General features: G+C 49.2%; 1 protein-coding gene across 1 annotated transcript; it reads left to right on the plus strand.

Moving 5' to 3' along the window:
- The first annotated feature begins 6,901 nt into the window (after window positions 1–6,901).
- On the plus strand, window positions 6,902–11,998 carry PIM3 (Pim-3 proto-oncogene, serine/threonine kinase). The gene is made up of 6 exons (XM_062492619.1): window positions 6,902–7,415; window positions 7,746–7,855; window positions 8,000–8,050; window positions 8,360–8,723; window positions 10,030–10,206; window positions 10,349–11,998. Exons 1-6 carry the CDS (start codon window positions 7,334–7,336, stop codon window positions 10,531–10,533), a joined length of 969 nt encoding a protein of 322 aa, XP_062348603.1. The 5' UTR covers window positions 6,902–7,333; the 3' UTR covers window positions 10,534–11,998.
- Window positions 11,999–12,365: the final 367 nt, after the last annotated feature.

A 12,365-nucleotide genomic window follows, 5' to 3' on the forward strand; every position in this document is an offset into this window, starting at 1 on the left:
TTGCTATTACTTTTTTTTTTTCCTTCCTTGATTTTATTTGGTGCATGTGGGCAAATACAAAACTCATTGAACAGTTTGTGACGTCTTACAATTTCCATCAACACATCGATTATGGGTTGAAAAGCACTCATTTTGACCATCCCATTAAACAATGATTGAACCCAGATAATTTTTTCACATCATTGCAGCAGTTAAAATATAACACTAATGGCACAAACAGAATTACAGGAGCAAATATAGGACTTTATTAAGAATTGCCTTGGTACACAAACTACTCTATCACTTCAGCTCACTCTACATAAAGACTACAGAGCAGGCAGAGGTGAACCATATTACTTAGTCCTTACTTACATTCTTTATTCATTAATTTGCTGAATCATTCTACAAGACATAAAGTTGTTTTCCACATTGAAATTTGATACTTAATAGCCCTTTTACTATTTTTATAGCTTTGAATATACTTGTTATCACTAAAAATACAATACTCTTTTTAATCTTGTTACATTCTTGGCCTTTGTGACTTGGCAGTGAGTTCCATGGTCTAATTACAAGTTTTATATATAGAGGTAATTACAGGTTGTGTTTGGGTATTTTTTTCAGTTTTGAAAGTTACCTTTTAATTCTCCTTGATGTTTGTCAGCTCATGTTAAATGAGAGAGAACACAGCCATCTGATCCGTGGTACCTAGACCATTATTTTACTTTATCCACTTTCTTGATCTTCCCCCTAAAGTGAAAAAAGGCCTAATCTTTCAAAAGAGTTTTTTTTTTTCATAACCTCAGTCATTCTCATTACCTTTCCTTGATCCCCCTTTAGTTCTTCAATACACTTTTTGAAATAGGGAAAAGAGCTGCTGAAATTGTGCAATCTCTCGAGTGAATACAAAGTGCCACCTGCAAAACAGTGAAAGATGAGGTCCTGAGAACTCAGTTCTGTACACAGCCGTGCTTTTTGAATCATAAATATTAATGCTTCAGAGACTTTCCACTCTGACTTCACCTGACACAATGTCATGGTATCTAATGCAAGTTGTGCATCAAATCTGTAAGTTCTTTTTACACACTCACATATCTTCTTGCATTATTTTAAATATGGTTTCAATACCAGGTCTTCAATTACCAGAGAACGACATCCATAGTGAGGCTCTGTAACACACCTGTACTTTAATTCCAGAATTTGCTGTTTTCTCTCAGTTCTCAGCCTGGGAAACCCTTCCTGTGTGACACTTAAAGAACTAGCAAACACCAGGTGGGGAAAAAAATAAATAGATACTTCCAGTCTGCAATGGAAAGAGGTCAAATAAACAAAGTAGATTGAGCTACTAGAGCTTCATGTTTTAAGATACCAATCCTAAACTTTGTTTCCTCTTTGAAAGCCCTTTCAGTTTTCAGCCTTCTTTTAACAGCACCTCAATACTGGTCCCACTAATGATTATGGTAGGAGTCAACTTTGACTGAACACACTCAGGATATTGATTTATAAAGGGAAAAGGATATGCCATATGTGGAAATGTACAGCGTGTTGCTGAAGAAGTTGTCAATATCTTTCTGTAGAACACGAGCCAGCAGTGCCCTGGCAGCCAGGAGGGTCAGCTGTGTCCTGGGTTGCGTCGGCACAGCATCATTGACTGGGTGAGGGAGGGGATCGTCCTGCTCTGCTCTGCACTGGGACAGCCTCACCTCGAGTGCTGGGGGCAGTTTTGGGTGTGCCACAACATAAAAAAGACATGAAGCTATTAAGAGATTATCCAGAGGAGGCCCGTGAGGTGATGATGGGTTGGCAGGGGAAGCCGTACGACGAGCAGCCGAGGCCACTTGTTCTTTTCAGCCTGGAGGAGACTGAGGGGAGACCTCACTGCAGTCTACAACATCCTCATGAGGGGGAGCAAAGGGGCAGCCACTGACCTCATCATTCCTATGACCCATGACAGGACTCGAGAAAACAAGGTGAAGCTGAGTCAGGGGAGGTTCAGGTTGGATATGGGGAAAAGACTTTTCACCCAGAGCACTGAACAAGGTCCCCAGGGACGTGGTCAAAGCACCAGTCTGACAGAGTTCAAGAAGCGTCTGAACAATGCTCTCAGGCACACGGTATGAGCTTTTGGGTATTCTGTGCAAGGCCAGATGATGATCCTGATGGGTGCCTTCCAACTCAGCATATTCTACAATTCTATGATTCTCTAATCATTCATAACACCAACATCATGTTCTTAAATGCAAAGAAATAAAGAGAGGTTGTGGCTTCACAAGACACACTGGTCAAAAGAAAAGCCTGGAGCTGCTGAGGGAAGTGGCCTAACAACTGACCTGTAAGACCTGGCAGAGTCATTCATATCTCTTATATGTCCTAATTTGCAAGCAAACAGGCAAATATAGCATAAACCTTCCTTAGCAGTACAGGGTATATATGACTAAGCTCAACAACAAAAAAACAAGCATATGGGAGGTGGAAGTGGAGACACAATGAGTAGGAACACAGGAGCATGTCCTGGGTATGCAGGGATGGAATTAGAGGGGCAATGCTTACGGGCAGTTAAAATTGATGAAGTATGTCATGGGTAAGGACACTTTTGCACCAAAATAGGAGACCGAGTAAAATCTAGGCGGGCTGCTGAATACAGTAGGTGACTTTGTGACACAGCACACGAGTATTCATTTTTTTCTGTTTCTACTGGCATGGTCCTGCTCTCAGGGATCTCAGAGTTCCATGTCAAGTAGTAAGGATCAAGTCAGGGTCTAATTAAACAAGCGAGAAATGTCATATACATCCATAGGATTGGACAGGATACATGTGAGAGTGCTAAGAGTGACAGCAAAACTCATTGGAAGGGCACTCTCAGTCCCTTGTGAAAGGTCACAGTGATCAGAGGAGTTCCTAACAACTATAAAAATGTTATGCATGTCTTAGGAAATTGCAAAAGGAGGATCTGGGTGGTGAAAAGATGATCAATCTCTCAGCTGAAGGGGAAATTACAGAGCAAATACTCATGAAAATCATTACCATGACAACAAAAATGTTATTGAGAACATCAATATTGAGAATATCAACATTGAGAACAAGCCATCTTGAGCTTCCCAAGGACAAACTGTGTTTGGTCAGTCTGAATGTCATCTACAACTACATTACAGGCTTCTCTGGAGGAGATTAGAGTAGCCATTGCTCCTCTTGTCTGGAGCCAGAACTTTGGTAGTTTTTCAGCATCTGCAGCCAAATTGGGAAGATACAGGTATAGTACAAGGTGCATTAAAAACTGGCCAGGTCATGGGCCTCAAAAGGTAGCTAATAACTGTTTCAAGTCCAATTAGCAGGTGATTCCAAGGGGTATTTCTTAGGATCAATAAAATGGCTGATATTATTTAACTTTTCCATGCGTGACCTTTGGGAATACCAGGGGACACCAAATCCAAGGTGGCTGTTGGTATACTGGAGGGTATAGCTGCTACTCAGATCTCAACTAGCTGAATAAATGTATAATACATACATCTGTATTGGACTTCAAAAAATGAGGATGCCAAGATCCCACTCCTGGGACAGGATTTAGTTAGGGAGAAGTGCAGGCTGGAACTAACAGCTCCGCAGGAGAAGACCCAGTGGAGCACAAACCAATTAAGTCAGCAGTGTGCACCTGCAGCAATGAACACTGACCACATCTTGAAGTGCCACCAGCCAGCAGGTCAAGGGACATCATTATTGCCCTCTCTTCAGCACAGATGAAACCACACCTAGAGCACTGGTGTTCAGTTTGTTCTCTTGCCAAATAAAAGAGAGACTGAAGAGAATCAAGCGAAGAGTCATTAAGGGAGCTAGGAGCTCTGACATATAAGGAGGTTGAGTGACATAGAAATACCAATATTCTTGTAAATTTAACAGACATTTACAGGCAGAGCATTCTTAGCAGCATTCCTTATGGTCACATTATGGGAATAGATGCATTTTGGTAGTCCCATCCAGAAGACCTACAATGGCTATAAGTATATATTAGAGCCCATTAATGTCACTGGTGCAGTACCTGGCGATGTGTCACAGCAAACTTTGAGTTGAGTTCCACACAGACATTAAAAGGTAGCCTGAAGGTAGCACTGTTCTGCAAGCAGAGACTTCCATGGATCTTCTGTGTTTGACAAACCCACTCCTGCTCAGGGACTGCTGCACAGAAAAATGAATTTCAAATCAAACTGGCATCCTACCCATGAATGATTTTCCATCTATAGTTGCAAATAAAGTGGCCAAAACTAGTTTATAAAACATTTCTGCAGCGATAATTGTTTAGGACCACTGAACTGCATGTTCCAAGCCAGATCAAAAGGAGCACCACAAACCCATGAAAGGCTTATGTGCAAAGACAAGGTAAATTCCATGTCTGGGCTCCATTTGTAATTCTGTCAAACCAAGAGTTCTTGTAGCTGCATACAAATTAAACGTCTGTCTGCCAAAATTAAGTGAATGAAGTACAAATACCCCCTTATCACCTTTTTTTTTTTAAATAACTACCTTGTTTTCTTTAATTTTAAACGTAAAATAACCTCCCTTTCACACTGGTGTGAAAAATACAAATCAGACTGGGAGTTACATCAGTGCCAGGATTGATCCTAGAAGTTTTAGATTATGATTTTGCTACAAATATAGATGTGGAAGGGTATGTCAGGATTTTTTTTTGACAGCTGACACAGCTGAAGAAGTAGCTTAAACGCCAACAGGATTTTGAGGGAACTGTATTATTTCCAGAACAGGTTCAAGGCAAGTGTATCACTGATTTACTATAGATTGGCCACACACAGAGATGAATTTAAGCAATTCCAAATATAGTTGGAATGACAAGGCCTGATGTTTTTTACGTTTGCAGACTAGTGATACATGCATAATTTTTTCATGTCTGTTCATGTTAAAAAAAGCAGGAATTAGTAACAACTTGCAGTGTTAACTCTCTAAATAATTAGCACTTATATATATTACATGCATTAACTTTTATTAATGTGACTTGAGACGGCCAAAAGGCAAATTAACACAAATTAAAGAGAGAAAGAACCAGAGATTTACGAGAAATAACTTTATCTTGTAAACCCAAATCATTAGCTTTTAAGAAAAAAAAAAATCCATTAACATGAAACCTCCTGAATTCCTCAGCTGCTCGATAAACTCAATGGTATATTTTGGAGCCTCTGTAAATCGGTCTGTATGAGAAGTAGCAACTTTTATAACCCAGCTGATCGATCATCAAAAAATACATTCTGGGACACGAAGGGTTGAAACTGCGCCTGCAAACTTGACCTTTACATCAGCTGGTCTAATCTAATAAAAGTTATTACCTCTCCCTAGAAGCCCTTGCTTTGTTTATGGGCACCGAATGCCCGAGATTACAGCGCTACTATTATCAGACAATGCCAACTGCTAGGCTCTCCCCGGGAGCCCGGGGTGGGAGGGGCTGCCAAAAACAGCCCCGCGTCAGGGATCCCGGCTGAGCGCCGCTCCCTGCAACTCCGCCGCTCTTCCCCGCCGCGCACCGCGGCCGCGGTGAGCGACACGGTGGCGGCGACAGGGGCTGTGGGTGACAGGGCACGGAGGAGTGGCTGCCAAGCTGTGTCTGCAAACAGCGCGGTGCTCCCCCCGCCCGAGCGCCAGCCCGGCGAGCGCGTCTGGAGCAGTCGTGAGGACACCGCTGCCCACCGGTGCAGCACCGCACTCGTTAGCGTGTAAAGCAGTCGCCCACAGCTGTGCCGGACGGACACTCGGCAAGATCTCCTAGATCCCCCGGGGCTTCTCCCTCCGGCTGTGCGCTCCCAAGCGTCTCGGTGTCCCTTCAGGAAAGGCCGGAGCCGCGGGGCTGCGGGCGCAGAGCCCGCACCGCGGTGACCGGCGCGGCCCCGCCGGAGGGCACGGGGCCCCCCGCGGCCCTGATGCGCCCCATTCCTGTTGATGCAGCGCCCCCTGCGGGGCGGGCGGCAGCACGGGGAAGCGGAGCGGCTCCGCGCCCTCTTCCCGGCGGGGCGGGAAGCGCTCGGCTCCCCCGAGCTGCGCCGCCGGCACTCCGGCGCCCGCCGTCGCGCCGCACCGGCCCCGCGGGGCTTCCGCGCAGGGGAGGTGACTGACAGAGGCAGGCGCGGAGGGCAGGCGCCGGCGTTCCCCCGCTCTGGCACGGGGCCGAACTGCGCCGAGGCGAGGGGTCAGCGCTGGAGAGGAGGAATCGCCGCGCGCTCTCTGGGGAGCACCGGCTGTCAAAACGAACGGGCTCCGACCACCGTACCGAGGCTGCCGGCGTCCCAGACGGGCTCCGCGGAGCCGCTGCCCGCCGTGCCCCGGCGCTGTGGGCGCCCCGCCCCCGCGCAGCCCCGGACGCGGCGGCTCGGAGCGACCTTCCCGCAGCCCGGGGCGGGGCGGGCCCGGCGCGCCGCGGCATTCCCGCCCTGCCGCCGCCTGGCCGCGCGCCGCCGCATGCAAATGAGGGCTCTCCTCATTGGGCCGCGCCGGGAGCCCTTTGAAAGGGCGCCCGGCGATTGGCCGCGCGGCAGCGGTAACGCACACGGGAGAATCTCTCCCCCGCCTTTTTTTTTTTTTTTTTTTTTTTTTTTTTTGGCCGCTAATGTGTGATTCGTTTCTCTCAGACGGTGTGTAACTCTGCGCGCCGGTTACTACAGAACAAGTAGTTCCCAGCCCCCCGCCCTCCCCGTACCCGCCCGTGCGGCGGGGCGGGACAGGGCGCTCCAGTCGCGGCCGCCGCCCCGCGGGGGCTCCGGCGCAGAGGGGAGGAGGCGGCGGGGACGGCGGCTGAGGTGTTCCCCCCCTCCCTCCCCCGCGGAGGGATATTCTCGGCGCGCTCGCCGCACTCTGCCCGCACCAAAATATTGGGAGTTAAGAGCGGCTCGGCGGCGCCGCCGGCTCAGAAGCGCGCGGGCAGCTCGGCGGCGGCGCGGTCTGTCCTCCGCCCGCCACGGCTCCACTGCGGCGCCCGGCCCGCTCCTGCCACCGCGGCCCCCACAGGGGCGGGCTCCACGCGCGGATTCTCGCGGCCCCCGGACTGGTCTGCCTCCGCGGAGGGCTATAGTTTTCTGCCTGCGCCCCGAGTGGCTTTCGCCGGGTGGAAGAAGGAACGCGGGAGCGGCGCCTTCGCTGACTGCGTTTCTCTGGAGGACTTTGTGTGACCGACACCTGGACTGCTGCCGGCGGGGACGGACCCCCGAGGACTCCGTGAATTCCTGCTCCCGCCCGAAGAAGGAGCTGCGCAGAAGCTTTTGCCGGCTCTCCGCCGGCTCAGGAGAGAGGAGAGCCGCGCCGAGCCCAGAGGACGCCGGCGGAGCTGCCGCGGGAAACTAACTCGACGTTTTCCCCCCCTCGGAAGATGTTACTCTCCAAGTTCGGCTCGCTGGCGCATATCTGCAGCCCCAGCATGGACCACTTGCCGGTGAAGATCCTCCAGCCAGGTACGGGGCTGGGGTGTCCCCTACCAGCGCCGCGCCGGAGGGCGCGGACCGGCCCTGCGCTACTGGGATGTCGGGCTCGGCGTCTCGCAGCTCCCGGGGCTGCATATGTTTTCTTCTTTTTCATTTTTTTTTAAATTGAAAAGAAGATTTTTATTTTTTTTCAATGAATCCTTGGTCCGAATCAAAGCAGCGCACACACTACGGGCAGAGCGTTTGTGGGCTTTTTAATTTTTTTTTTCTTTTTTTGCATTATTATAATTTTTACTGTTCTTATTCAGGCGCAGCGCGGCTGCGGACACTAACGCGGGTTTCTCCCTCTTGTTTACGCAGTGAAAGTGGAGAAGGAGCCGTTTGATAAAGTCTACCAAGTGGGCTCCGTGCTGGGCAGCGGGGGTTTCGGCACCGTGTACGCGGGGAGCAGGATCGCCGACGGGCTGCCGGTGAGGCGCGGGGCGGCGGGCGGGGGCGGCGGGCGGGAGCGTGGCGCGGGAAGCGGCGGGCGCGGCCGGCCCGGCCCTCGGCGGCGGGGCGCAGGCTGAGCCCGCCCCGCCGCTCACGGCGCCTCCGTTCTCCGCGCTCCGCAGGTCGCCGTGAAGCATGTGGTGAAGGAGCGGGTGACCGAGTGGGGTACGATTGTAAGTATCCGGAGGGGTTCCGGGGGTACCGCGGGGGGATCCGTCGCGGCGGGGCCATTGTGTGGGCGGCGGGGCCCGCCCCGCTGGCGCGGCCTCTGCGTCGGGAGGGAATTTGGCGGGGGTTCGCCGCCGCAGCGCCGCGCCCGCCCCTCGGACTGCGGCAGCGGCAGAGGGGGCCCGCCGGCCGCGCCCTCCTCCCCGCCCTGCGCGCCCTCCCCTCCTCCCTCCCCTCGGTCGGGGCTGCCCCGGGCCGCGCCGCTCCCCCCCCCCCCCCCCCCGCCGCTGACCCGCGCCCCTTTTTCTGCCCAGAGCGGCATCATGGTGCCCCTGGAGATCGTCCTTCTCAAGAAGGTGGGCTCCGGCTTCAGAGGGGTCATCAAGCTGCTGGACTGGTACGAGCGGCCCGACGGGTACCTGATCATCATGGAGCGGCCCGAGCTGGTGAAGGACCTGTTCGACTTCATCACGGAGAAAGGCGCCCTGGACGAGGAGACGGCCCGCGGGTTCTTCCGGCAGGTGCTGGAGGCGGTGCGCCATTGCTACGGCTGCGGCGTGGTGCACCGGGACATCAAGGACGAGAACCTGCTGGTTGACCTCCGCACGGGCGAGCTCAAGCTCATTGATTTTGGCTCGGGGGCTCTCCTCAAGGATACAGTCTATACCGATTTCGACGGTACGTGCCCCCCACCCTTCCCGTGCCCCTCCTGGGGTAATGCCCTTCCTAGAGCTGCAGCTTAGCCCCTTTCCCGTGACCAGTCGCAGCAAGCGGAGCCCCTGATGCGGGGGTTCATATCAGGTCTATCAGTAATGGAAACCTGTGGACCCGAAGCCACTTAGGGGTGTTCAGTTGCGTAGGAAAGAAGCGATTCCAGGCAGTGACGCAGCAGTTTATGTTTCCCTGTCTTGGAAAAAGCGGGTATTTTTTCCTAGAGGGCGATCTGTTTACACGGAGGTTTTGCCAGTGTCGGATGTTTCCATGTGTGGATATGCCGTTTTTATATGCGGTGGTTTTTTTTTTTTTTTTTTTTTGTTTTGTTTTTTTTTTAACTCGGAGTGGTACCTCCCCCGCTCCCATTCTGCCAGTGTCCTGGAAATCCCGCATTGCAGATTTTAAAGTGATGGGGACAAATGCACTCCCTCGAAATGACTTGCTACAGCGGCTGGGGTCGATGCTTTAGAGGTGGGAAAGCTGAACATAAGACAGCAGCATGTGACCAGAGGGAGTATTTCCCCCGGTCTTTGGAGCATGACTGATGCTCCACCGGGGTCTCGCTCCCCCGCCCCCAGCTGCCGCACTCACATCTGTTTGTTGTGAAACCCGAATCCCTGCCGCACGTGACCCTCGGCATCACGAATTCCCCGTTTTGTTTGGTATCCAAGGAGCTCTCGGACACTGGAGGGGAGGGGAAGGAGGGGGGGGCGAGTTGGGAAAAGCTGCCGCATAGAAGCCCCGGGGGGAGGCCTTAAAAACATAGAAATTGTAAGCGGCCCTATTTTGTTTACTGCCCTGTGGAATTGGATAAAGCAGATTAGCCCCGTGTAATGCGGGCAGACCTGAGTTTCACCTTCTTGTCGCACTCTCCTCCTCCCCGCCAGCCCCCTTTGTCCTTTTGTGTCTATTTTTGGTGTGATGCTGCAGACGCCACGTGGTCAGTGAAAGGGAGCTCGCCTCAGTAAACAGTCAGCTGATGGGGCTGTGTTATTCCTTGCCACAAAATAGAACAACCGGATGGGCCAAGTCTGTTGATGGTGTAACCCTGCAGATGACCTGAAATTGCACTGCTAATGGCTTTGGCTTGTGAAAAATTTAAAGCTGTTTAGTTTTCTGGGTTTGGTTTTTTTGTTTGGTTATTTAATTTTTTTTTTTTAATTCCTAAATGTCAGGTTTTTGAATTTAATTTAGCTCTGCCTGAAGGAGGTGAACAATGGGGAAATAATTTAAACCTTTACTGTAACGGTGGGTTTTTTGCTGCTTTCAGGAACAAGAGTATACAGCCCTCCAGAGTGGATCAGATACCACAGATACCACGGACGGTCAGCAACAGTGTGGTCTCTGGGAGTTCTGCTGTATGACATGGTTTGTGGAGACATCCCTTTTGAGCAAGATGAAGAAATATTAAGGGGACGATTATACTTCAGGAGAAGAATTTCACCTGGTAAGTTCTATAGAAGTCAAATGGATTTTCTGGTTTTGGGAATGGTCTTGTACACATGAGCTTGTGTAGGTGGACTTCTGTTACTGAGGTTTTGGTTTTTTTTACTTTTTTAGTCTAATACGGTTTTCTTTTTTTGTTGCAGAATGTCAACAGCTGATCAAATGGTGCCTTTCACTGAGGCCTTCAGACAGACCAACACTTGAGCAGATTTTTGACCATCAATGGATGCACAAATCTGAAGTAGTGAAGTCTGAGGACTGTGACATAAGGCTACGGACCCTTGATACTGATGTATCTAGCACAAGTTCAAGTAATGAGAGTCTGTGAATTACTAAGGACCTCGCACTGGGAGGGGGAGCTTCAAGCAGAAAGACCACAGTGCTGCTGCCAATACATAGGAGGGGCTAGAAAAATGCATTCATTATTCTGTAGTTGAATCTTTGTCTGAGGGACTTGATTTTGTTTTCCCCCTTTGCTGGGTTCTGCTTTGGAATGAGAGATTTCCTTTGGAAACGCTGATGTTTGGGAGTTGCAGGCCAGTACTTAGTCAAAGACTGACCTTATTAAGAAAGCAGTGACCTCTTGAATACATGGTAAACTTTTTTGCTCTCATAGAGCCTGGACTAGATTTTATTTGCTTTTGAGTGCCTTTTTGAAAGCTGCTTCAGTGGGACTTTCTTTTTTGAGCTGTCTATGTCCAAAGAAGATCCAGTTCATTATAGGAATTTGCTCCCTTTAGACTCAGTGCTGGGGGAAGCAGCTCCTATGATGCATTGGAGAACCTGTTCGGTGATTGAATGAAGTAGTCCCATCCACTGGTGATGGAATACTTGAACACAGACATTTCACTCCTGCCCCCTGCCCTTTACAGATCCAACCCACCTCTGCTGCTCAAAATATTTCCTATAGCCTGCACAGAAATATGAACAGGTATATCGGCTTCTTTATCAGAAACATTTATTCTTGTTTCCTTTTATCATCTCTACCATTGGGCATGAGAAGCCCCTTTCTCAACTCCCCCCGGCCTTTTGTCACCCTGCGAGTCTTAAAGTATGTATGGGCATGTTGAATGCACAATCAATGCAATATTCAAGGACTTCTACTTTTTTTTTTTTCCATACCTGTATAATGTGTTTGTGTAAACTTGGTTTTTCCCGTGTACTATACAGTTATTTATTGTTTGGATTTTAGAAGACCTCCCACAGTTTTCAACTGTGGCTATTTATTTGGTTAATTTATTTGGTTAGAGTTACTCAACACTGTGCTTTCCCCTCCTTCTCCCCATGGGAATTCTAGTGGTTTGCCCATGGCACTTTTTTTTTTCTGCATTCCTGTCAACTTTTGGTTACAAAAAAATAAATAAAAAAAAAATTCTGACCTTACCAGTTTTTTGTTGGAAGATGGGAAATTGTTGTACAAAGTCTAATTTAAGGGAAATAGAATGACTTCTTAAAGTTAGTCAGTATGCCTTTTGTCTGGTATTGCTGTACCAGAAGTGTAAAGTAATGCTGTTTGGAAGGGTTTTAAATTATTGACATTGTACAGTCTCCGTGCATTGGCTCTGGAAGGTAGAGTGGCAGAGTCATAAACTTTAATTTATTTTAATAGCTGTGTTTCTGTGATCTGGTTGCATTTATGCAGCTTGGATTTGGATTTTTTTTTTCTTCTGTTTAACGGTGTGAAATGTATGGAGATCATATTTTTTATACAGGTATTTCAATTAAACTTTTTGTATATAACAGTTCTGTGTTTGTACTTGCTTTTATCTTCACTGTTGCTTGTGGTGAGCTGGGGAACACATTGGGTTGCTGTCTCAAGCCTTGTTAAAGGCCTGCAGTAGCTGAGCCGGAGTTAGGAGGTGGTCTGTGCCATTAAGCAGTGACCATTATGAAAGAATTAAGCAATCCCTCACCTGAGCTCTATCTACTCCTCAATCACTGCATTTGATGTTGGACTGGGGGTGGAAGGAGTACAATACAACAGCACTAATGGCCTACATAAAAGGGAATTGGCCCTGTAATTGTGGGACTTTTACCTCTGTAAACACTGAATATCAGTGTACTTGTCCTTAAGTAAAACAAGGAAGGAATTCTGTAGCTGCTGGTGGTTAGTGTTTTCACAGTTGATATGTTTGCTTTCCATTACATTCAGTTTCCTTC

This window comes from Cinclus cinclus, chromosome 4 (genome assembly GCF_963662255.1).
Source record: "Cinclus cinclus chromosome 4, bCinCin1.1, whole genome shotgun sequence".
NCBI classification, from domain to species: Eukaryota; Metazoa; Chordata; class Aves; order Passeriformes; family Cinclidae; genus Cinclus; species Cinclus cinclus.